The sequence below is a fragment of the Rhinopithecus roxellana genome, chromosome 12, assembly GCF_007565055.1.
Source record: "Rhinopithecus roxellana isolate Shanxi Qingling chromosome 12, ASM756505v1, whole genome shotgun sequence".
Classification (NCBI taxonomy): domain Eukaryota; kingdom Metazoa; phylum Chordata; class Mammalia; order Primates; family Cercopithecidae; genus Rhinopithecus; species Rhinopithecus roxellana.
Window position 1 is genome coordinate 90,171,136 of NC_044560.1, and position 24,811 is coordinate 90,195,946.

Sequence of the window (24,811 nt, forward strand, 5' to 3'; positions counted from 1 at the left end):
TCCCCTTCTTTTTGTAAACTGAGCTCATTAGCAGCTGACACCAAACTGATAACTAGTTCTTTTTGTTTGTTTTTAGCACGGAGGATTAAACTGGAAGGAAATGAGCATTTGTCTAAGGATCCTCCCTGTCCTCTTTCAGGCCCTTCCCTGCATGATCTTCATGCCCACAACTTGAGCAGGCCAGCAAAACTTGATGGGAAAAGATATGATTAATGACTTGCTCACCTGATGTCTGATCAGGGTGTGGTGTAGAAACAACCAGCGTGCACCTATTAGCGAAAAGCGTCTTTTTTTTTTTTTTTTCTTGTTATGAATGTGCTGAGCATTGACCAAAATACTTGGCACTACTCACAAGGTACAAAGACACCTTCCCTAGCCTGGGGTTAAGAAGTTTCTCCTTCAAACTCTTGAGAATGGGAACTGGAATGGAAGCCCAAGTCCCAATTTTGGCTGCTCAGTGTTGCATGAATTCTTTTTTTACTTGCTAATTTGCCCTTATTGTGAGATCAGCCAGTGTAACTTCTTACCCACAACCACCTCTCCAGACCTCCTGAAAAATCAAGTTAACAGGGGAGGATAATGGCTGAATGGGGGGTGGAGGGCACAACGTGTCACCTACATTGACCAGAGTTCTTCATTCACTGCTCATGGCTGCAGCGCACTCCATGAATATTGGGATTGAATGATACACAACCGAATGTTGGATCAAATGATGTTGGGAGCTCTGTCTTCAAAATGGGCCCAATAAATCCCTACCCATATTTTCCAGTTTCCTTTCTTTACTCTTTCCTTTCCCCTGATGACAAAGAATAATTGGCTTCCCCTTTTCTTCCCTGACCAGCTATGCTCCAGAGTCCTTTCTTTGTTCCCTAACAGTCCTGGTTCCGTCTCAGGTTCCCACATTTCTCCCTTTTGATCTCTGTCTCTCTGTTCAGATGGCTGTCACAGTTTAATAATCCTGGAGGGTCTATCCCCCACAGATTTATGTCTCCCAGTCTCTCCTCTTATTCACCCCATGGTGCAGTCAGAATCCCGTTTTCGTGCCTCCTTGGGTTGTCATTTCTCAGGTTCTGGCTCCTTGGCCTGGTTTACTTCATGGTGCTGGATCTGCCCCGTCACTTCTCGTTCAGCTTCTTCTGTTTCTGGAAAACCCTTTGTTCCCGGGATTCTTTGTGGGCTCAGTGTCCTCCGGCCCCACACTGCAGCCCTGTCTGGATCTTGCCCTTGTCCTGGTTCTGACCGCGTCTAGCCCTGGGATCTGAGGCATTGTGGTCTTTTGCCCTCTGCTTTCCCTTCAGTTTCTCCAGGTCCTTCTCCAGCAGCCGCACAGGCCCCGCTGGGTTTCTATCCAGCCAGGGGGCTCCCTCCTTTGTCCCGCTCCCGGCGGCGTAGGTCAGCGCTGACTGGGGCTCCCGCCCGCCCTGTGGAGCCGGCCCGGGTCTCCCTGCCGTTCGGCCGGCCTAGCCTTTCATTCTGACGCGCGGGGCCTCCTACCCAGCGGGACTCCCGCGTGGGCCGGCCTCTCGCGCCCCTCGGCTCGGGCCCCAGTCCGGGCCGGGCTGGGGTGGGCAGCCCCTGAGGGACCCGTTTGGGCAGCCCGGGCCCAGCCAGCCGCAGCCTGGGGCCGAGGACTCGCCGGGCCCCGGAGGCGGCGGGGAGAGGGGGCGGGGAACGGGCCGGGCCTGGCGCTCCTGACAGGAGGAGCCGCTGCCGCCGCCCGCCGCCGCCGCCGCCGCTTCGGGGCGGGCTAAGGGAGGAGCGGAGCCGAGGGGTGGGGAGGCGGAAACGCTAGCCGGGACCGGCGGAGCGCGAGCGGGCCGGGTGCGAGCGGACCCAGGAGCGAAGCGCGACTGCCGGGCCGGGCGAGGCAGGGCGGACGGCGGAGAGCGAGGGCGCCGTCGCCGCCTCTGAGACGCACAAAGGGCCGAGGCTGGGGCCGTCGCCGCCGCCTCAGCGCGCGGGCCTGGAACCGGCAGCCCCCGGGGCTCGGGGAGAACGCGGTGCGGGCGGCCATGGCCGGCTACGTGCCGGGTCAGCAGCCGGCCAACCGCAGCCAGGAGAAGGAGTTCGTGCAGGCGTACGAGGATGTGCTGGAGCGCTACAAAGGTAGGGCCGGGGACTGGCCGGCGCTGAGGCCCGCGGGCCGGCGCGGCGTGGCCTTCGGTACCGGTCGGCTCGACCGCTGCAGGTGGGGCGGCCGGGCGGGGTCGCACCCACCGCGCGGGGCTTGGCCCTGAGCTGCTGCTTCTCGGGGCCAGTTTATTTACAGAGTTGAGATAAGCCTTCGGAACCCGCTCCCGGGGCAGTCGGCGCGCTCAGAGCGCCAGTTACATGATTTGCCCTATTATCCGGCCCCAGCTGGAAGGAGGCGAGACAAGGCGCTGGCCCGGAGACGGGCCGCCGTGGGGAGTTGCTGCGGAGCAGGAGGAGGAGGAGTTGGGCGCGGGAGAAACCACCCGATCTGCTCTGGGTGCGAGCTTCCCCCCAGAGGCGCTCGGACCTCTGTGTGCCCGCGGAGAGTCTCTCCTTCGCCCCCTTTTGTCTCCCTGAGTCTCGGATGAGTCGCGTGGAAGCCGAGGTTGGGAAGCACCTTGGTGTCTTCGGGGTGGGGTGGGCAGCGGTGTGGGTGAGTGTGCAGGATTTGGTGGCGAGGCCTTCCCCGACCCCCATCTTCCCGGGGGTCTGGGCCTGCTGGAGGCAGGGATCTATTTGTTTTTTTCCTCCAACATAAAGATTTGCCTTGGAGCTCGGATTTCAGCCCTGAAGGCTCTCTTGCGAGACACTTCTGCAAGTTAATGCCTAATCTGCGCCTTGGGTGTATGGGAAGAAAGTTTTGACAGGCAGAGGGCCTGTGAACTGCATTTCCCTAACTGCTGTAGGTGCCCCTGAGTGGCAGCCAGGGATGCGTGGCCTTGGGAGGCCCTTGCCTTGATCTTTAACATCCGGTTCTGGAATTTTGCTTTGGGTGGCAGTTATCCTTTCCACAGACGGGGGGATTTTCCCAGAAACGACACAGGCAGCAGTTTTCCCCATTTTATTTAGCTCGGGCCCTTGTGACTAGGCCCTTAGTTTCTTTTTATCTGAAGGAGAGGAAACTTCAGCCCCTATGACTGAGCCCAGTATACTTGTTTACAGCACCTACCCAGTGAAGGGAAACTAATGAAGAAGCTGTAAGGCGCCCCCCCCCCCCTTTTTTTTTCTTGTGGCATTGGAACTCTGCTTGGGAATGCAGCAGGAAAAAAAAAATAGAGATGAAATGCGAAAAAGGACCTACTAGGGTTTCTACTTGTTCCCTCTGCATCAGCTCCTGTAAACTGTCCAGCTTTTCCTGCCTGCAGCAAGTTTTCTGTCAACCCCCTGTGGTCTTTCTTTTAAAAAATGTGGTTCATTTCAGAGCACAAAGAGGTTAGATTGTGCTGCTGTACTTCATTGAAAAAATGCTGCTCAGTGAATGGTTCCATTAAGTTTTCTTTGCAGGCTTTTGAGTAACACTGCTCTCTTCAGAGAGAGGAGATACGTTAGGACTGTCTCGGGCTGTGACAGCTTCAAATGAGCAGAATTAAGGCCCAAAATAGGTGAAGAAATCTCAGCACCTCACTGGATGGTAGTGCTGGTGACCTCCAGCGGAAAGGAAGTTGGACTCCTAGCAAATGAGGCTGGGAAAGAAGGGGGCAGTAGGCCTTGTTCCAGGAGAGACCTCTTTTGTTCAGTTTTTTTAGCTGTCTCACTCAGTTTGGCTTTCCTCTGAAGGACCTTGATCAGGTGTATAGGAACTTAATCCTTCCCAGATACAGGTCTCTTTCTTGAGGGGAGGAATGAGTTAAAAATGGTTGCCTAAAGTAAATTAACTCGAGTTGTATAAGGTGGTCGTGCAGTCTGCTCTTGTGATCCGTGCAGAACAATCTCTCTTCCCCTCACTGCACCATTCTCACTGGGAAGTCAGAGTGGCTTAGCATCCGGGCCTTTGTTACTTTGCTTATGGAATTCCTGCATTTTTCAGACTTAGAAATCTCCGTACTACCTTAATAGGAGAACAGTTTGTCTAAGCAGAGGAGTGAACTGGAATCTATAGAGTGACCAGGGGAAGGAGTTTGTGAGGATCATGCCAAGTATTGGTTTTGGAAAGAGATGGGGAAATACTGATGATGGTGGGGTGTTCTAGACCCTTATTGGCTGGTCCCCACATTACTTGGATCTCTCTCTGCTGCTATTAATTCATTCTACAGACTGAAGCAGGATTTTTATATGCAGAAGGAGAGCTAAAATTTTCAGCTGCCTAAACTGCCCCGAGGGCCAAGGTGAGAAGGGCAGTAATGTATTTGGAGTGTGAGGGAAGCAGAGCTGTGTGTATGTAGTGCAGCTGTATTAGGAATGGTAGTCAAGTATGGGTTTTCCAGAACTGTGCTTGGCAACCATTTTTTTTCTTTGTGGTGGCAGTGAGCATGGTCTTGGCAGGATTAGATGATTCAGCATGGAAATAAATGCTCTCCCTTATTTCCTAAATGTCCCAAAGGTTCTTTCAGATAGCTGGCCAGTAAACAGGAGGCATTAGATAATAACGCTGGATTCTAACATTTCAGAGTGGGCAGCAACCAAGAGAACCAGGGTATATCCTTCATTTCCCCAATTCGCTGACAGTCATTAAAATCTGTCTTGGAGGTGACACAATGTTAGATGCCAGAATTCTGAATGAGATCTGGTTTTTGCCCTTGGTTATTCACATCTGGTAAGGGAAAGGTACTTGCAAACAAGTAGTTATGATACTGTGATAAGTTCTAGAACAGAGATACTATGGAAGCAAGAGGAAGGCTGAAACCCTATTTGGGTTTACCTGAGAGATTTGACAAAGGAGGTGACACAAGAGGGTTTTTGTTTTTTGTTTTTTTTGTTTTTGTTTTAGATTTTATTTTGAGATGGAATCTCACTCTGCCGCCCAGGCTGGAGGGCAGTGGTGAGATCTCGGCTCACTGCAGTCTCCACCTCCTGGGTTAAAGTGATTCTCCTGCATCAGCCTCCCTAGTAGCTGGAAGTACAGGCGCCCGCCACCACACCCGGCTGGTTTTTGTATTTTTAGTAGAGACAAGGTTTCACCATGTTGGCCAGGCTAGTCTCGAACTCCTGACCTCAGGTGATCCACCTACCTCAGCCTCCCAAAGTGTTGGGATTACAGGCATGAGCCACCATGCCCAGCCAGCCAGGCTTTTAAGGATGAATAGGATTTAGCTAGATAGAAGAGAGGGTGGGCTGAGGAGAAGGCAGAGGAAGTAAATAGCACATGCAAAGGTATGCAGGTGTGATAGTGAATGGAAGGACTTAAGGAGTGAGAGTAGTTGGGTGCCACTAAAGGGCTAGAGTTTTGGTGGGAGCACATGATACTGTAAATAATCCAGGGTCTAGCTTGTAAAGATTCTTTTTTGACTTTAATCCATGGGCAATGAGGGAGACATTGAAGGTTTTGGAAAAGGAACAATGGCTGGGCACAGTGGCTCTCGCCTGTAATCCCAACACTTTGGGAGGCCGAGGTAGGCAGATCACCTGAGGTCAGGAGTTCCAGACCAGCCTGGCCAACATGGTGAAACCCTGTCTCTACTAAAAATACAAAAATTGGCCGGGTGTGGTGGCGCATGCTTGTAATCCCAGCTACTCGGGAGGCTGAGGTAGGAGAATCACTTGAACCCAGGAGGCGGAGGTTGCAGTGAGCCAAGATGGCGCCATTGCACTCCAGCCTGGATGACAAGAGTGAAACTCAGTCTCAAAAAATAAAAAAACCAACAATTAGGATGCCAATTTTATTTTATTTTATTTTTTTTGAGACGGAGTCTTGCTCTGCCACCCAGGCTGGAGTGCAGTGGCCGGATCTCAGCTCACTGCAAGCTCCGCCTCCCGGGTTCACGCCATTCTCCTGTCTCAGCCTCCCGAGTAGCTGGGACTACAGGCGCCCGCCTCATCGCCCGGCTAGTTTTTTGTATTTTTTAGTAGAGACGGGGTTTCACCGTATTAGCCAGGATGGTCTCGATCTCCTGACCTCATGATCCGCCCGTCTCGGCCTCCCAAAGTGCTGGGATTACAGGCTTGAGCCACCGCGCCCGGCCAGGATGCCAATTTTATTAATTCATAATAAGAGAACACCTGTCCAGTGGTTGGAATATTTATATTGGTCTCCGTGGCACCCTCTTCTAGTACCAAAGTGCTTATGAAGTTAAGTTACTAATCAGATGGTTGCTTTGTAAATAAGGAAACAAAAGAGAAGTGAATCAGTTCAAGGAATATTTCATCCAGATGGTACCGGCCGATCACAAAATTTTCTTCTCTGTGGCTTGAGGTCCTTATGAACACTAGAGGAAATTAAGAAGGAATAGTCAGGGAGGTAGGAGAACCAGGATTTTATTCCTCTCCTAGGATAGAGACCAGCTCTACTGAAGAAGCAGGTTACATATGAGCATAGTTTTAGGTTTAAAAGAGGTGGTTAGGCCGGGCGCGGTGGCTCAAGCCTGTAATCCCAGCACTTTGGGAGGCGGAGACGGGCGGATCACGAGGTCAGGAGATCGAGACCATCCTGGCTAACATGGTGAAACCCCGTCTCTACTAAAAACTACAAAAACTAGCCGGGCGAGGTGGCGGCGCCTGTAATCCCAGCTACCCGGGAGGCTGAGGCAGGAGAATGGCGTGAACCCGGGAGGCGGAGCTTGCAGTGAGCTGAGATCCGGCCACAGCACTCCAGCCTGGGTGACTAGAGTGAGACTCCGCCTCAAAAAAAAAAAAAAAAAAAAAAGAGGTGGTTAATAACCAGCATACTTGGTTGATGGTGGTTGGTTCAGACGGAATTAGACTTTGGTTTTCACAAAGCTTTAAGGGCTAAATAGTCTTTACTTGCTGGGCTGGGCTAGGAATAAAAGAGAACATTCACATTTCGACTTTGGTAACATCTATCTGGTACTTATAAAATTCAGATTTCTCGCTAGGTGTTGTGGGTTATGTGAAGCTAGTTAGGACCAATTTTCATTTATCCTAGTGCAGAAAATAACTTAGAAAACTTACTGCACAGAGGGTTACGAGTGAAAAGTCTGCATATTACTTTACATACAAAATTGATATCGTAGAAAGACTATGCTTTGGATTTCTTCAGTTTTGGGCTCCAGTCCTAGTTTATGCCAGTTAACTTCTACTGTGTGACCTTGGAAAAGTTTATCTGATCTTTTGGGTTTCTCATCTGTTAAAATAGGGATGATAATACTAACTTCTTGGGATTCATGAGACTATAAATGAGCTCTGGGCATATATTAGTCCTTTAATGTTTCGTTTTATTTTACTTTATTTTATTTTGAAATGGAATATTGCTCTGTTGCCCAGGCTGGGGTGCAGTGGCATGATCTCGGCTCACTGCAACCTCTGCCTCCCAGGTTCAAGCAATTCTCCTGTCTCAGCCTCCTGAATAGCTGGTGCTATTAGAGGTGCACGCCACCATGCCTGGCTAATTTTTTCTGTATTGTTTTTTTAGTAGAGACGGGGTTTCACCATGTTGGCCAGGCTGGTCTTGAACTCCTGAGCTTGTGATCCGCCTGCCTCGGCCTCCCAAAGTGCTGGGATTACAGGCGTGAGCCTCCGCGCCTGGCCTATTTTATTTTTTAACTCTTTTCTCTCCTTTTCTTTTTTTTTCCTATCTCCTACCAGAAGGGTCCTTTAATGTTTAGAAAAACGTTGAATTTATATCTTATTTAAGCTTTATATGTTATATCCTGAAGGATAATATTACACAGATGAGTAAATTTAGGCATACAGGCTTAAAATTACTGTCTGAGAGCCAGGCTCCAGATTTCTGGGTGAAGGTTTCACATTGTATCACAGAAGAAAGTTTTAAAATCACAGCAGATGACTTGGGTTAAGTGAGATAATTGTGAAAATGCTTTGTTAGTATCATTATTGTTGTTAGTTTTAGTTTCTGAAGTATAGTCACACGCTTTAAGTGACATACATTTCCAGATCTCTGAACTGTGGAGAATTTCTTTTTCCTTTATTATGGGAGAAGTTTTATGATATATAAGTCATGTCGAAATTTTCATACAAAAATAATGTGGTACAAAATGATGAAATTTGGTTAACACAGTGATTGGAAATTATGGGCTGAGGATTTGGGATTGTTTACCTAAGTGATGCTCTGAAGCGACCTCTTGGTTATATGTAGATTCAGCTTATTTATCCTTTTTAATGGATTTTTTTTTTTTTTTTTTTTGAGACAGGATCTTGCTTTGTTGCCCAGGCTAGAGTGCAGTGTGGTGAGATCAGGGCGCACTGCAGCCTCCACCTCTCAAGCTCAAGTGATCTTCCCACCTCAAGCCTCCCAAGTACCAATTTTTAAATATTTTGAAGAGACAAGGTCTCACTACGTTGCCCAGGCTGGTCTCAAACCCTGGCCTCAAGTGATCATCCCGCCTTGGCCTCCCAAAGTGCTGAGATTACAGGCTTGAGCCACTGTGCCTGGCCTACACTCAGTTTTTAAGTTCCTTTTTAGAACAAAGTCCTAGAGTTGGAGTGGATAGTTTTTAGCCAGAACAAAAGAGTAATTGCTACTTCTGGACGTGAACACTGTTAATTCAGAAAGTGAGTCAAGTCCGTCTGCTGGGAAATCACAAGTTTTGGCCACGTTCATGCTGTTGAAATAATAAAATGTGTCCATGTGCTAACAGTGCTTATGGGAGCTACTGCCTTGTCTTGAGCTTGTTGGCAAGTGACATAATACAAACCAGGGAAATGCACCAGCTTAAGCCTATTATTCTGGTATTTTTCAGTGCCAATTCCAAGTTTAAGAGATCTACAGTGGAAAGAATACTTCAGAGTGCACATCTGGGAACAGAAACATCCCAAGATCAAAAGTCACAAATAAACAATTATAGATTGTAAGGAGTCTGTTGTGTTTTCTCAATGTTCTTGAAAACACCCAGTCTTTCTACTCCTTTTTCTAATTAAGGTTGGCCCTTTCAGCTTCTGATAATTCTATATTGAGCCATGTTGTGACTAGGTTGTATGGAATGCTAGAGCTCCTGCTTTTACTCTCATGGTTTTGATTGCAGTTGAAGCCTCTCTTGTCTGGCTTCTACTGGTGGCATTTACTAATTTTCTGGCCTGGTAAAATGGCTTGTGGTATCTTAAGAATGTTTATTCCAAATTTTTGGAGACAGGGTCACCCGTGCCGGAGTGCAGTGGTACCATTGTAGCTCACTCTAACCTCGAACTCCTGGGCTCAAGTGATCCTCCTATCTCAGCCTCCCGAGTAGCTAGGATTAAAGGTGCATGCCACCATGCCCAGCTAATTATTATATTTTATTTTATAGAGATGGAGTCTTGCAATGTTTTCTAGGCTAGTCTCGAATTCCTGGCTTCAAGCCATCCTCTTGCCCTGGCCTCCCAAAACACTGGGATTTCAGATGTGTATCGTCTGAAAGTAACTAGTTTGTTATTTCTTTTTTTTTTTTTTTTTTTTTTTTTTTTTTGAGACGGAGTCTCGCTCTGTCGCCCAGGCTGGAGTGCAGTGACCAGATCTCAGCTCACTGCAAGCTCTGCCTCCCGGGTTTACGCCATTCTCTCGCCTCAGCCTCCCAAGTAGCTGGGACTACAGGCGCCCGCCATCTCGCCCGGCTAATTTTTTGTATTTTTTAGTAGAGACAGGGTTTCACCGTGTTAGCCAGGATGGTCACGATCTCCTGACCTCGTGATCCGCCCGTCTCGGCCTCCCAAAGTGCTGGGATTACAGGCTTGAGCCACCGTGCCTGGCCTAATTTTTGTATTTTTTAATAGAGATGGGGTTTACCATGCTGGTTAAACTGGTCTCGAATTCCTGATCTTGTGATCCACCTGCCTTGGCCTCCCAAAGTGCTAGGATTACAAGTGTGAGCCACCGCACCCGGCATTCAAATCTTATTTCTTATTTATCTTTTTTTTTTTTTTTTTTTTTTTGAGACAGGGTTGCTCTGTTGCCCAGGCTGGAGTGCAATGGTATGATTATGGCTCACTATAGCCTCGACTTCTTGGGCTCAAGTGATCCTCTCACCTCAGCCTCTTGAGTAGCTGGGACTACAGGTGTGTGCCACTATGCCTGGCTAATTTTAAATATGTGTGTGTGTGTATATATATGTGTGTGTGTGTGTATGTGTGTGTGTACATATATGTATTTTTTTTTTCTTTCAGAGATGAGATCTCACTGTATTGCCCAGGATGGTCTCCAGTTCCTGGGTTCAAGTGATCCTCCTGCCTCACCCTCCCAAAGTGCTGGGATTACAAGTGTGAGCCACTGTGCCCAGCTTATCTCTTTTTTTATTAAAGCCAAGCATGAAACCTGTGTTCTTCATGCGGCTTTCTCTGATTACTCTAAAATTAATCTTTCCTCTGTCATCCAGGCTGGAGTGCAGTGGCGTGATCATAGCTCACTGTAGGCTCAAACTCCTGGACTCGTGATCCTCCTGTCCCAGCCTCCCAAATAGCTGGGACTGCTGTGTTTCCATAATGAAGTTTTATGCTCTTTTAGTGTAGGGACTTTTTATACTTCTTATGTATGTGGGTTAATTGGCAGGGGATTTCTCTCGAGAGAAGGGGCAAGCATATCAGTGCATATGTTATTTTTAGAGACATGGACTTTGATTTATATTTTTAAATAATTTCATATTATGAACACATATTAATGTGTAAAATTGTAAACAATACAGGAAAGTATACAGAGCTTTAGATAATATGCTTTCTGTGGTTATTGGGTGGGGGATGTGTTGGGGCAGGGGATGGAGAGGCAAGCTGACAAACAGGTAGATGCTTGGGAGAGAATGGAATGCGCAAGGATGGGACCTTTTTTTTTTTTTTTTAGATGGAGTCTTACTGTGTCACCAAGGCTGGAGCAGCAGTGCAATCTGGGCTCACTACAGCCTCCGCCTCCTGGGTTCAAGCCATTCTTATGCTTTACCCTCCCAAGTAGCTGGGACTACAGGCATGTACCACCATGCCCGGCTAATTTTTGTATTTTTGGTAGAGGTGGAGTTTCGCCAAGTTGGCCAGGCTGGTCTCGAACTCCTGATCTCAGGTGATCCACCCACCTTGGCCTCCCAAAGTGCTGGGATTACAAGCGTGAGCCACCGTTCCTGGCCAAGGATAGGATCTTTTTTGCTTGCCTGGGATCTGATATCCTCCACTTGCTGTGGCTACCTAAAATTGTGTTATAGTGTAAGTCTGCTTTCATTGGGCACAGGCTTTTATTTTTCTCTGTTCAAAATTGCTTTCTTCTGTATGACCATGTGTCAACCATCAGGAATGTTCCAATTATCAGGGATGATGAGTAGTCACCTAAGACTCATTAAATAATTGGTCAGTCAGCATCTTTCTTTTAGGCAAGAGCATTGCCAGATGTACCGTTGGATTCCCTCTTACCATGGCAAATTTCTGTAGTGATTTTTATTCAGAACAATAAACACAGTTCCTTTGTGTTGATGAAAAGAAAGGACTTGCTTGAAGCGTCTTTTGGAGTTTATAGTTTTCAACCTGCAAGAACATGTTGGATTAAAACGTATAGGAAGTAATTTTTTTTTCTGTGCTTTTTAGTCAGTCAATAACCATGAATAAGCTCACTGTGTGCACTATATTCTACTAGTACCTATAAGCAGATACTATGACGGGTAAAGTGGTATTAGGGAGATGGGTGAGACACTTAGAAACACTGAAAGAATGATATTGAGATTAGGGGTAGGGAGAGGAAGATCCGGAATGCTAGTAGGAAGAATTTGAATTTTATGTGACAGGCAGGATTAGTGAAGAGGTTATGTAAATGGTGGATGACAGTGGAAATCTACTCTCTGGGAAGCCGCATTGTAATTGAGTCATGAGGTTAGATTAAGGGATTACTTTTTTGGGTTTTTAAAATTTTTTTGAGATAGGGTCTTGCTCTGTTGCCCAGGCTGGAGTATAGTGGGCTGATGATAGCTCACTGTAGCCTCAAACTCCTGGACTCAAGCGATCCTCCTACTTCAACCTTCTTAGAAACTGGGACTACGCCTAGCTCTAGGGATGACTGTTAAAGAAGAGAGGGTTATATTTGAGAACATTTTGGGCAGGTACAGGGAGTTAAGTTTAGATACTAACATTGCTAATTCTTTTCTAGAAGATTCGCCTTGAAAAATAATTACCCCTCATCTCAGGACTTTCTAGAACAAAGTTATCTTCTTTTTTTTGCGACAAAGTCTTGTTCTGTTGTCTGGGCTGGAGTGCAGTGGTGCAATCTTGGCTTAATGCAGCCTCCTCTGTCTCCCAGGTTCAAGTAATTCTTGTGCCTCAGCCATCGAGTAGCTGGGAACACAGGCTTGCACCACTATGCCTGAATAATTTTTGTATCTTTAGTAGAGACAGGGTTTCGCCGTGTTCATTGGTCTCGAACTCCTGGCCTCAAGTTATCCGCCCGTGTCGGCCTCCCAAAATGCTGGGATTACATCTTACTTCTTTAATAAAAATCTTTTAAAGATTTTACTGTGGCCTGGCACAGTGGCTCATGCCTGTAATTCCAGCACTTTGGAAGGTTGAGGCGGGTGGATCACAAGGTCAGGAGTTTGAGACCAGCCTGACCAATATGGTGAAACCCTATCGGGCCAAAAATTAGCCGGGCGTGGTGGTGCGCGCCTGTAGTCCCAGCTACTTGAGAGGCTGAGGCGGGAGAATTGCTGGAACCGCGAGGTGGAGCTTGCAGTGAGCTGAGATCGGGCCACTGCACTCCAGCAAGGGCAACAGAGCGAGACTCTGTCTCAAAAAAAAAAATTTTTTTTACTCTTTCTGAACTTCTTAGATAGGGCTGTGCATTTGCATTGTAATTCAAGGTTGTATTTCTTAGCCTTTACTTCTCGTTTAAATTAGCAATGCTGAATCCCCCTGTCCACCTATTCTACCCATTCTCTGGACAGCTTTCATTGTATGTTTCCAGGAATAAATACCTGGCAAGAATTGCATAAGAAATACCCTTAAATCCCCTCTGAGAGCTGAGTACAGTAGCTCAGGCCTGTAATCTCAGCTACTCAGGAGACTGAGACAGGAGGATTGCTTGAGCCTAGAAGTTTGAGGCCAACCTGGGCAACATAGTGAGATCCCTGTATTGAAAAAAAAATCCCCTCTGCAATCTTCAGAGATATCTATCTGTCTGTCTGTCTGTCTGTCTATCTGTCTATCTATCTATCTATCTCTCTTTTTTTTGAGACAGGGTCTTACTTTGTCACCCAAGCTGGAGTGCAGTGGCATGGTCATAGCTCACTGCAGCCTCAATCTCCCAGGCTCAAGTGATTCTCCCAACCTGACCCCCCAAGTAGCTGGGACTATAGGCACATACCACTACACCTGGCTAATTTTTGTGGAGATGGGGTTTTGCCATGTTGCCTAGGCTGGCCTTGAACTCCTGAGCTCACACAATCTGCTTGCCTCGGCCTTCCAAAGTGCTGGAATTACAGGTGTGAGCCACTGTGTGGAGGCCAGTTATATCTTGATTTGCTAATCTCCCAGGGTGTCAGCAGGCTTGTTTGGAGGATCCATTTATTCATTTAATTTCTTTTTTTTGAGATGGAGTCTTGCTCTGTCACCCAGGCTGGAGTGCAATGGCGCGATCTCCACTCACTGCAAGCTCCGCCCCCCGGGTTCATGCCATTCTCCTGCCTCAGCCTCCCGAGTAGCTGGGACTACAGGCATCCGCCACCACACCCGACTAATTTTTTTTTTTGTTTTTAGTAGAGACGGGGTTTCACTGTGTTCGTCAGGATGGTCTTGATCTCCTGACCTCATGATCCGTCTGCCTTGGCCTCCCAAAGTGCTGGGATTACAGGCGTGAGCCACTGCGCCCGGCCCATTTATTCATTTAGTTAGTAAATATTTATTGAATGTCTATTATGAACCAGAGAGTAGGTGACATGCTGAGAAGACAAAGATATTGTCCTTGTATCTTTCTGTGATATTACTGTTTAATGGAGGCAAACTGACAGTTACTGTCTATTGTAGGGAGTGCTATCATTTAGAGAAATGCTGGTGCTGTGGTAGTGAAGAGGAGTACCCAGTATAGCCAGAGTGGGAAAGTGTCCAGGAAGGCATCCAAGAGTAAGTGAAACCTGAATTGTTACCTAAAGGATGTGGGACCCTGAGCAAAACGTTTGGGGAAAGAGCATTCTGGGCAGCATGAACAGAAGTAAGGGGATGAGCAAGCTTGAGAGGGGTAATATTGGACATTGGTAAGGTTGGAGCGTAGGATGTGAGGGAAGGAGAGATGAGATGAGGTAGAGAGAGTGGGCAGGACAGAAATGTTGACTGGCTTTGTATGTCATATTGTATAGAGCTTGGACTTTATCCTAAAGGCTTTTGGGAGCCATTGAATAAAAGTAGGCAAGGGGCCGGGCGTGGTGGCTCTCGCCTGTAATCCCAGCACTTTGGGAGGCCGAGGTGGGCGGATTGCGAGGTCAGGAGATCAAGACCATCCTGGCTAACATGGTGAAACCCCGTCTCTACTAAAAATACAAAAAAACATTAGCCGGGCGTGGTGGCAGGCGCCTGTAGTCCCAGCTACTTGGGAGGCTGAGGCAGGAGAATGGCGTGAACCCGGGAGGCGGAGCTTGCAGTGAGCTGAGATGCGCCACTGCACTCCAGCCTGGGTGACAGAGCAAGACTCCGTCTCAAAAAAAAAGTAGGCAAGGAAGACTGGGCTTAGATTTACATTTTAGGAGTACTTTTCCTCTGGCAGCAGTGCCAAGGAAGGTAGTGGCGGGGAGGAAAGACTAGTGGCAGACAAGTTAGGAGGCTGTCACAGGAATTTAGGCAGGGAGTGAAACTAAAGTTGTGTAAGTAGTAATGTAACAAAGCAGGCAAATCAAGAAATGTGAAGGGGTAGCATCCATGTGTTTTGATGACTAATTGAATGTGGTGTATGAGGGGGAGAGGGAAGAACCTAGGATGACTTGCGGGTTTCTGGCTTGGGTATTTGCGTGGGTGGGTCGTGTCATGAACTAAAATAGAGAATATAAGAGGAGGAAGGTTATTTTCAATGAAGTAGTGACAGTATTGGTCCAGGAGAAGATACTGAGTTTAATTTAGGTTACATTGCGGTCGAGGCTTCTGAGGGATGCTAGGTAGATGTCCAGGAGGTAGTTGGTTGTAATGAACATGGAACTTAGGAGAGTGATAGGTGAGAGGGTGAGAGAGTCATTAGCTTATCAAACCACAGCCATAGGAGGGGAGAGGGAGCTGGCTTTCGGAGTGTATGTATATCGAGACAAAAACTCTAGGGAACTCCAACAGGAGAATGGTGTCAGAAGCAGAGAAAGAGGATCTCCTGAAGGAAATTGTCCACAGAAAGGGAGTGGTCAGAAAGGTAAGAGGAACAGGAGAGAAGTGAGTTTCAAGGAGTGTGTGACACACAGTGTAGATTATGCAGAGGTCAAATAAGACAAAGACTATAGATGTCGATATAAAGGTTACTGTTACTGGAACGTTTTCAGTGGAGTTGTGGGAAGTGAATGGAAAGTGCAGAAGAGGAGTCAGTGACCTTTGGAACTTGGACTTTGAAGGAAGAGAGAGAAGGAAGACAGGTGAAGGGTGGGGAGAGTTTTGTTTATATATTGTAACGTAGGAGAGACTTGAGCATGTTTATTTTAAGTGCTGTTTTGAAAGAGCCAGTAGAGAAGGAAGATATAATAAAATTCAAAAAAGGGAGATAAAAATTGATGGAGCGTGGGATCTAGAGTCAAAAGTGTGTCTTTCAGAAAGGTCAGAGGGTAAAAAGTAAGAATGCAGGTGATTAAGTTGGTTGGTTAGAGGTGTAGGAACTTGAGGGAATTTCTCCTGATGCTCATATTCTCTCTATGAAGTAGGAGGTGAAGTTATTTGCTGAGAGTCAGGAGGAAGGAGAGAAGGGGTGTGTGTGTGTGTGTGTGTGTGTGTGTGTGTGTGTGTATGTGTGTGTGTTTTCCCTCTAGCCCTAGAAGCACTCAACAACCTGATTGTAATAGATTCCAAGGCAGACAGGTAGATTGATCCAGGATCAGAATTTCCCAGCATAGTTTTGACAGAAGAATAAGGGGTCCTTGGGCCGGGCGCAGTGGCTCACGCCTGTAATCCCAGCACTTTGGGAGGCTGAGATGGGCGGATCACGAGGTCAGGAGATCGAGACCATCCTGGCTAACACGGTGAAACCCCGTCTCTACTAAAAATACAAAAAATTAGCCGGGCGTGGTGGTGGGTGCCTGTAGACCCAGCTACCTGGGAGGCTGAGGCAGAAGAATGGCGTGAACCTGGGAGGCGGAGCTTGCAGTGAGCCAAGATGGTGCCACTGCACTCCAGCCTGGGCAACAGAGTGAGACTCTCTCTCAAAAAAATAAAAAAATATAAAAAAAATAAAAAAATAAAGGGGGGGACCTTGTAGTTTGTCTAAAAATGTAGCATCAGTTTCATTATCGATTGTTTGTATGTATTGTTCTCTGGCTGGCTTGTATTTTGGCCCCCCAGTGAAATTGTCTACTCCTCTGGGAAGGAGCATATATGTAACTTGCATTCCTGCTTGTCATTTAGCAAAGTGCTATGCAGAAATTAATTCTTATATTTTTGTTGAGATAATTTGACTTTTGGACAGGACATCTTGGCTTTTGACATAGAGAGAGGCTTTCCTCACTTGTGGTCTTTAATCCCCATCTCATTATCTGACATGGATAGTGGAGGATTCGTTGGTTTGAGAGTGAACTCCAGGCTTAGCTTCTTCATTAATCTTAACAGGTTAGCTTTACTACTCTCTCCAAGGTAGCTGAGCTTAGAAGCATTTTTGAGCTTTGCTTTCCATGAAGGTTACATAGTTAGTATACCCAGTTCTATTTGCACTAGGCTTGTGAAGACCTGGGTTTTTACAAGACTGGACAGAGGGGCTACTGTGGAAAATGCAGCCTCCTTCTTGTTTGTTTTGGCAGGCAGGCAATGAAGGAGATAAATTTGTTCTCATGACTCAGAGCCCTACCTGCCTTACCTTAACAGGTTCAATATAACCACCACCTTTCAGATGTGATAGTGTCCTTCAGAGTTTATCTGACCTTTATATCTAAAAAGAGTATTAGTTACCCTTTGTCCTCTACTTGCTTGGTTTTTTTTTCCACTGTAGAGGATATTTCCTAATGTGTTAGGGCCAGCTCAGAATTGATGTAGTTATTTCCCATTGGCACATTCCACATCTTTGGTTGTTTATTGCCATGTCCCCCACAGTGTGGCTTGTTTTGTGCTCCTTATTTTGTGAAGTTGGACTCTTATCAGATAAACTTGCCATGAATCACACTGGGGAGTGGAAGGTATGTCTCCACTAATTTGGAGAATCTTTGATCTTGTTTTCACTCCCTGGTTTGGCTTGTCCAGTACAATTTGTCTCTCAGCCTGCAAGAGGTGTGTGTGTGTGTGTGTGTACTTGGGTGTCCCTTGCTTGTGGTTTCATCTATTGCCATGAATGGTTGACTTTAGGGCATGCCCCTTTGTGTATACAGACTTCCTCTACTATTGTTATCACCATCAGCAAAAACATCTCTGTTAAGAGCCTCTTTGAATGTAGTATATAGTATATAACACTGAGAGTTCGTAAACCCTCTGTCCTCTAGGGATTCACAGTATATAATACACATTACAAATGACAAAAGACAATAAAGAATGTGTGAGTGGTTGAACAAATAATGGATGATTACTCCTCATTTAGCTATCATTTTCACAGTAGAAGATATGCTAAAAAGACATGTAGTCAGTGAGGAAGAGGATTAACAGAGACAAGACCATCTTTAGCTCCAACTAAGATGGCAGAGAGCTGCCACCTGTGGCCCTTTGGTGCCAGGTAATTTCTCTCTGATATCCTTTCTAGTTATGCAGGACCTTTTGGCCATATTACCTATACATATGGGAAAGGATCCTAACAGGACCGTTGCTCTCTAGTGGTGACCTGTCACTAAAGTGGGAGGCTCCAGTTTCCAGCAGGGAGAGTGCCTGGAAGACTTGGCTCTTCTGGTACAGTTATCTTTGTAACTTGAGGAAATTTATTCCAGACCTCTACTACAAACACTCGTGTGCTCACAAGCACCACAGACAGAGCAGCAGCCAAGGCGAGCTGCAGCCTGAGCAGGGGTCAGTGTAGGATTGGAAAGAAGCTAACTGACCTGGCCTGAGTCACCTCTAGAAGGGAAGAGTGTAGCACTTGTCCCAGCCTTTGTTGGTTAGTTTCCCAAATGGAAAACAGGGACCAGAGTAGGTGGAGTTCTTTGAGGTCCTCATACCTGTCAGAGGACTGGATCCTTGTTTTCGTTCTTGTTCTTATTGTTAATAAGTGTAATAGCAGTATTCATTTAATACTGCCTTTATTAGGAAGAATGAGGAACTGCCAAAGGGCTGGAGATTTTCTTTACTTTCCCTGTGGGAGAGAAAGATAGATGGAGCATTATGTGCTCATCTCTCAGGCCTCCTCTCTCTGATTATCCTGTGGGAAGTACTTGGAAAGCAGTGAGGCAGTGGAGGGAATGGTCTAGGCCTTGGCATGAATATGTGGTTGTGAAGGCATAAGACAAAATATCTTGTGTAGCTGAAGCACAGGTGCTGTGGTAAGAGGAAATAGGTTTGGGGGCAGTATTAAGGGGGCTAATAAATGCAGAAAATAGTATTTGTTGCTGTCATTAGTTGCTTTGCTTTGCCTTGCCTATATATGTTGTCTGATAGCAGAACCGAAACTCCAGCATCCTTTTGTCTCCTCCTCCTCTTCCTCCTCTTGTTCTTGATTCTTTTCTGACTTATAAAGATGTATAATATCTCCAGTAAATAGGCTTGTGATGATATGGAAAGTTAAATAAATAAAAGTTCTAGAAACTGGAAAACTAAGTGGTGATTTCATTATGGTCTTTAAATATAACAAGTGTTATAGGCCACTGTGGCTCATGCCTCTAATCCCAGAACTTTGGGAGGCCAAGACGGGTGGATCACCTGAGATCAGGGGTTCGAGACCATCGTGACCAACATGGAGAAACCCCGTCTGTACTAAAAATACAAAATTAGCTGGGCGTGGTGGCGCATGCCCATAATCCCAGCTATTTGGGAGGCTGAGGCAGGAGAATCACTTGAACTGGGGAGGTGGAGGTTGTGGTGAGCTGAGATCGTGCCATTGCACTCCAGCCTGGGCAACAAGAGCAAAACTCCGTCTCAAAAAAAAAAAAAAAAAAAAAAAACCAACCAAACAAACAAGTGTTATAATTGTAATTCTTGTAATTCCTTAAGCCAAAACTCCCTTATAACATTTCTTAGTTTTTGTTGTTGTTGTTGCTGTTACTTTTCATGTGTATTTGTCTGAACTTCCCAGCTGTATTGTGATCTCTTCGAAGCTCTAGATTGTGTCAGATGAGATGCATATGATGCACTTCATGAATTGAGCCACTTTGCAAATGATGCTGGTTGTTTTATTTCTTAGTGTTTTCAGCAGCTTCCAGCACCTTTCACAATGTTTTTTTTCCACTTGGTTGTCCCACAGATGTTGCATACTTGATACGTCCAAAAGGGACATTGTTGTCCCCGTCCCCGCTCCTGGGCCTGCCTCTTCTCCTATGTTACTGATTCTAGTGAATGCTTTTCCCATCCATCCAGTGGAGAAATTCTAAATACTGAATGCTTTGTGTAAACTAAGTATATAATCTGTCCTTTTCAGAGCTTAAGACTAAAGTGTTGCTATCAGATGGAGAATTGTAATGTGCAGAATATAATAAAGCCTCTTTTTTTTTTTTTTTTTTTTTTTTTTTGAGACGGAGTTTCTCTCTTGTTGCCCGGGCTGGAGTGCAATGGCACGATCTCGGCTCACCACAACCTCTGCCTCCTAGGTTCAAGCAATTCTACTGCCTCAGCCTCCTGAGTAACTGGGTTTACAGGCATGTGGCACCACGCCTGGCTAATTTTGTATTTTTGGTAGAGACGGGGTTTCTCCATGTTGGTCAGGCTGGTCTCAAACTCCTGATCTCAGGTGATCCACCTGTCTTGGCCTCCCAAAGTGCTGGGATTACAGGCGTGAGCCACTGCGCCTGGCCAATAAAGCCTCTTTATATCATTTTCTAATTTCCATTTCATAGAATTTTAAAACTGCATAAGCCTTTAACCTCTGTTTCTCAAATTCACTTTCCCCTTGGAATGTTATAATTCTACTTCACCTGACTCCTGGAACTCCCTGTTATCATGTAACATATTTTATTTATTTTGGTTGTTGTCTGAGTCTTCCTACTATAATGCAAACTTTTTTTTTGAGACCGAGTCTCACTCTATTGGCCAGGCTGCAGTGCAATGGTGCGATCTCGGCTCACTGCAACCTCCGCCTCCTGGGTTCAAGAGATTCTCCTGCCTCAGCCTCCCGAGTAGCTGGGATTACAGGTGTGCACCACCACACTCGGCTAATTTGTGTATTTTAGTAGACATGGGGTTTCACCATGTTGGCCAGGCTGGTCTTGAACTCCTGACCTCATGATCCACCCACCTTGGCCTCCCATAGTGCTGGGATTATAAGTGTGAGCCACCGCACCTGGTCAACAATGCAAACTTCTTTAAAAAAAGATTTTTTTTTTTTTTTTTTTTTTTTTTTTTTTTTTGAGAAGGAGTCTCGCTCTGTCACCTAGGCTGGAGTGCAGTGGCCAGATCTCAGCTCACTGCAAACTCCGCCTCCCGGGTTTACCCCATTCTCCTGCCTCAGCCTCCCGAGTAGCTGGGACTACAGGCGCCCGCCACCTCGCCCGGCTAGTTTTTTGTATTTTTTTAGTAGAGACGGGGTTTCACCGTGTTAGCCAGGATGGTCTCGATCTCCTGACCTCGTGATCCGCCCGCCTCGGCCTCCCAAAGTGCTGGGATTACAGGCTTGAGCCACCGTGCCCGGCCTAAAAAAAGATTTTTAAAAAAATTTTTTGTGGGCACGTAATAGGTGCATGTATTTATGAGGTACATGAGATGTTTTGATACAGGCATGCAATGTGAAATAAGCACATCATGGAGAATGGGGTATCCATCCCCTCAAGTATTTATCTTTTTGTTGCAAACAATCTAATTACACTCCTAAGTTATTTTAAAATGTACAAGTAAGTTATTATTGACTATAGTCACCCTTTTGTGCTATCAAATATTAGGTCTTATTCTAACTATTTTTTAAAAATGTGGAACACTTCATGAATTTGTGTGTCATCCTTGTGCAGGGGCCCTCCCTAATCTCTCTGTTGTTCCAATTTTAGTATATGTGCTGCTGAAGCGAGCACTAGAATGCAAACTTCTTAAGAGTAGAGGTTTTGGCCGGGCGCGGTGGCTCAAGCCTGTAATCCCAGCACTTTGGGAGGCCGAGACGGGCGGATCACAAGGTCAGGAGATCGAGACCATCCTGGCTAACACGGTGAAACCCCGTCTCTACTAAAAAATACAAAAAACTAGCCGGGCGACGAGGCGGGCGCCTGTAGTCCCAACTACTCGGGAGGCTGAGACAGGAGAATGGCGTGAACCCGGGAGGCGGAGCTTGCAGTGAGCTGAGAGCCGGCCACTGCACTCCAGCCTTGGTGGCAGAGCAAGACTCCGTCTCAAAAAAAAAAAAAAAAAAAAAAAAAAGAGTAGAGGTTTTTATTTGTGTATTAACTCATTTCCCTAGCACCTAGAAAAGTGTCAGGTGTAAAGTAGCTGCTCCAATAAATATTGAATGAATGAATTGGAAATGTTAAGTTAGTTCACTCTTGTTCCCCATAAGGAAAAGAGGCATGGAAAGGAACAATAACTTCCTCAATCTAAAGCCATATCTCCTTACCAGGTAAGTGGATTTAAAACAAAAATTAAATAAAACGATGCTTAATCACAGTTCCTTTATGTGGTTTGGTACTAATGTGTACTATGTACTTAACTGTATTATTTCTATGAAGAGGGGTGGGGAAGCAAAAGGAAAGAAGCTAATATATATTGAGCCCTTACTATATGCCGGGTATTTTGTTTTATAATAATTAATTTATTTATTTATTTTTGACACAGAGTCTTGCTTTGTCGCCTGGTCTGGAGTGCGGTGGCGCGATCTCAGCTCGCTACAACTTCCGCCTCCCGGGTTCAAGAGATTCTTGTGCCTCAGCCTGCTGAGTAGCTGGGACTACAGGCGCGTGCCACCACTCCTGGCTAACTTCTTATATTTTTAGTAGAGACAGGGTTTCGCCATTTTGACCAGGCTAGTCTCGAACTCCTGACCTCAGGTGGTCCGCCCGCCTCGGCCTCCCAAAGTGCTAGCATTATAGGCTTGAGCCACCGTGCCAGGCCAGTCTTATTTAATCATCATAAATGACTTCCTATGATAGTCCAGTGACCTTACTAGATTTTACAGATGAGGGAACTGAGGCTTAAGGAACCTATATCACTTCCCAGAGGGTCACACAGCTAGTAAGTGACTGAACTGGGTTTCGAACCCAGGCCTGATTAACTCCATTTGGCCTTCTTTTACCTTAAGGCACAGGAAAATTTTGGATTTGTGGTCTGGGTTGCTTTAAGATTCCCAGATCAGACTACTCTTGAAAATGGTCTGATTTGAACTACTCAAGTAGAGTTACAAAAATTGTTTGCCTTAAGACAACCCTATGGAGCAGTGGGGTTGTGTCTATAGGGCTCTTGAGTAAAAAAAAATCCTGTGTTTCACATACTCCCACTCAGTTGTATCGTATATAATTCACATTTCAGACTTTCTTTTTTTTTTTTTTTTTTTTTTTTGAGACGGAGTCTCGCTGTGCGCCCAGGCTGGAGTGCAGTGGCGGATCTCAGCTCACTGCAAGCTCGCCTCCAAGGGTTTGCGCCATTCTCCCGCCTAGCCTCCCAAGTAGCTGGGACTACAGGCTGCCCCTCCGCCACCTCGCCCGGTAGTTTTTGTATTTTTTAGTAGATACGGGGTTGGGTTTTTCACTGTGTTAGCCAGACGGTCTCGATCTCTGACCTCGTGATCGGCCAGTCTCGGCCTCCCAAAAGTGCTGGGATTACAGGCTTGAGCCACCGAGGCCCGGCACCGACTTCTTTTACAGGGATCCAGACAACACTATAGAAAGGTGATTATGTAACATACTTATACAGTGCAGCCACTTTTGTGTTTGGTAATACTCTTTTTTTTGTTGTTTGTTTGTTTATTTTTGAGATGGAGTCTTGCTCTGTCACCCAGGCTGGAGTGCAGTGGGGCGATGTTGGCTCACTGCAACCTCTGCCTCCTGGGTTCAAGCAGTTCTCTACCTCAGCCTCCTGAGTAGCTGTGATTACAGGTGCCCACCACCAAAGCTGGCTAATTTTTTGTATTTTTAGTAGAGATGGGGTTTCACCATCTTGGCCAGGCTGGTCTTGAACTCCTGACCTCGTGATCCACTCGCCTCAGCCTCCCAAAGTACTGGGATTACAGGCGTGAGCCACCGCGCCTGGCCGGTAGTACTTTTAAGCACTAAGAGCACAAACAAAAACTATGTCTAAAATATAGGGCAGGTAGACCAGGTGAGGACTAAACCCAGTTGAAATCCATGGTTTCATTAGTAAGTGGGCAGCTCATAATTACCTATGTTGCTCAGAGACCTAAGCTGAGAGTGGGGGTGGGGAGAATTCTCACCCATTATCTTTGGAGAAATGATGGGAGTAAATAACCCATAGTTTCCAGTTTATTCCAGAAGCATTCTCGCTAGAGTCACAATGTTGATGTGGATTTTGAGTTGGACCTTGTTACCCCAAATCATCCAAGGTTAACATAGTTTCCTCAGTTTTCCTTATACCACAGGCATTCATTTTGAACGCCCTATTAGCTTCCTCTTAGGTAGCTTTGTGTAGCCTACCTTGGAAAGGAGGGTGGGGTCCAGAACGGGAGAGGAGGGAATAGTGACAGTGACAGAAAAACAAAGCACTAATTAGGAGGTTCCTCAGTCATTTGGGAGTAGATCTTTTTCATTAGCTGATCACTGAGATAAAGGATGGAGGTGGTGATCTAGGAGGAGGAGGAGTTGTAGTAATCAGAAGCAGAATAGAATAACTTGGCAGTCAGTGGTGGTCCAAGGACCAGCATTTGATAGCTTGTTAGAAATAAATATATATATATATATATATATATTTTTGAGACAGAGTCTCGCTCTTTCACCCACGTTGGAGTGCAGTGGTGCAATCTTGGCTCACTGCAACTTCTGCCTCCCAGGTTCAAGCGATTCTGGTGCCTCAGCCTCCTGAGTAGCTGTGACCACAGGTGCATGCCACCACACCCTGCTAATTTTTGTATTTTTAGTAGAGATGGGGTTTTACCATGCTGACCAGACTGGTCTCGAACTCCTGACCTCAGATGATCCACCCGCCTCAGCATCCCAAAGTGTTGGGATTGCAGGCGTGAGCCACTGTGCCTGGCCTGAATCAATTTTAATTTTATCAAGATTCCCAGGTGGCTTTTTTTTTTTTTTCTTGAGGCAGAGTCTTACTCTGTCGCCCAGGCTGGAGTGCATTGGTGTGATGGCTGCTCACTGCAGCCTCAGTCTTCCCGGGCTCAGGTGATCCTCCCACCTCAGTCTCCCAGATAGCTGGGACTATGGCTCGTGATACCATGCCCGACTAATTCTTGTACTTTTTTTTTTTTTTTTTTTTTGTCTGAGACAGAGTCTTGCTCTGTCATCCAGGCTGAGGCTGAAGTGCCGTGGCTAGATCTTGGCTCACTGCAACCTCTGCCTCCCAGGTTCAAGCAATTCTCCTGCCCCGGCCTCCTGAGTAGCTGGGATTACAGGCACATGCTACCACGCCTGGCTAATTTTTTTTGTATTTTTAGTAGAGATGG

At 46.3% G+C, this 24,811-nt stretch overlaps 1 protein-coding gene and 1 non-coding gene across 2 annotated transcripts in view; one reads left to right on the forward strand and one right to left on the reverse strand.

The window, feature by feature from the left end:
• Window positions 1-1,808: 1,808 nt before the first annotated feature.
• Window positions 1,809-24,811, forward strand: part of LOC104675570 (microtubule-actin cross-linking factor 1) — a 392,257-nt gene continuing 369,254 nt past the window's right edge. Inside the window, exon 1 of the mRNA XM_030942495.1 lies at window positions 1,809-2,106. Coding sequence (XP_030798355.1) covers window positions 2,013-2,106 — 94 coding nt within the window. The 5' untranslated portion in view covers window positions 1,809-2,012. The remainder of the gene's footprint in view (window positions 2,107-24,811) is intronic.
• Window positions 21,168-21,272, reverse strand: LOC115892480. The gene has a single exon (XR_004052361.1). It is a non-coding gene; the product is annotated as a U6 spliceosomal RNA (small nuclear RNA).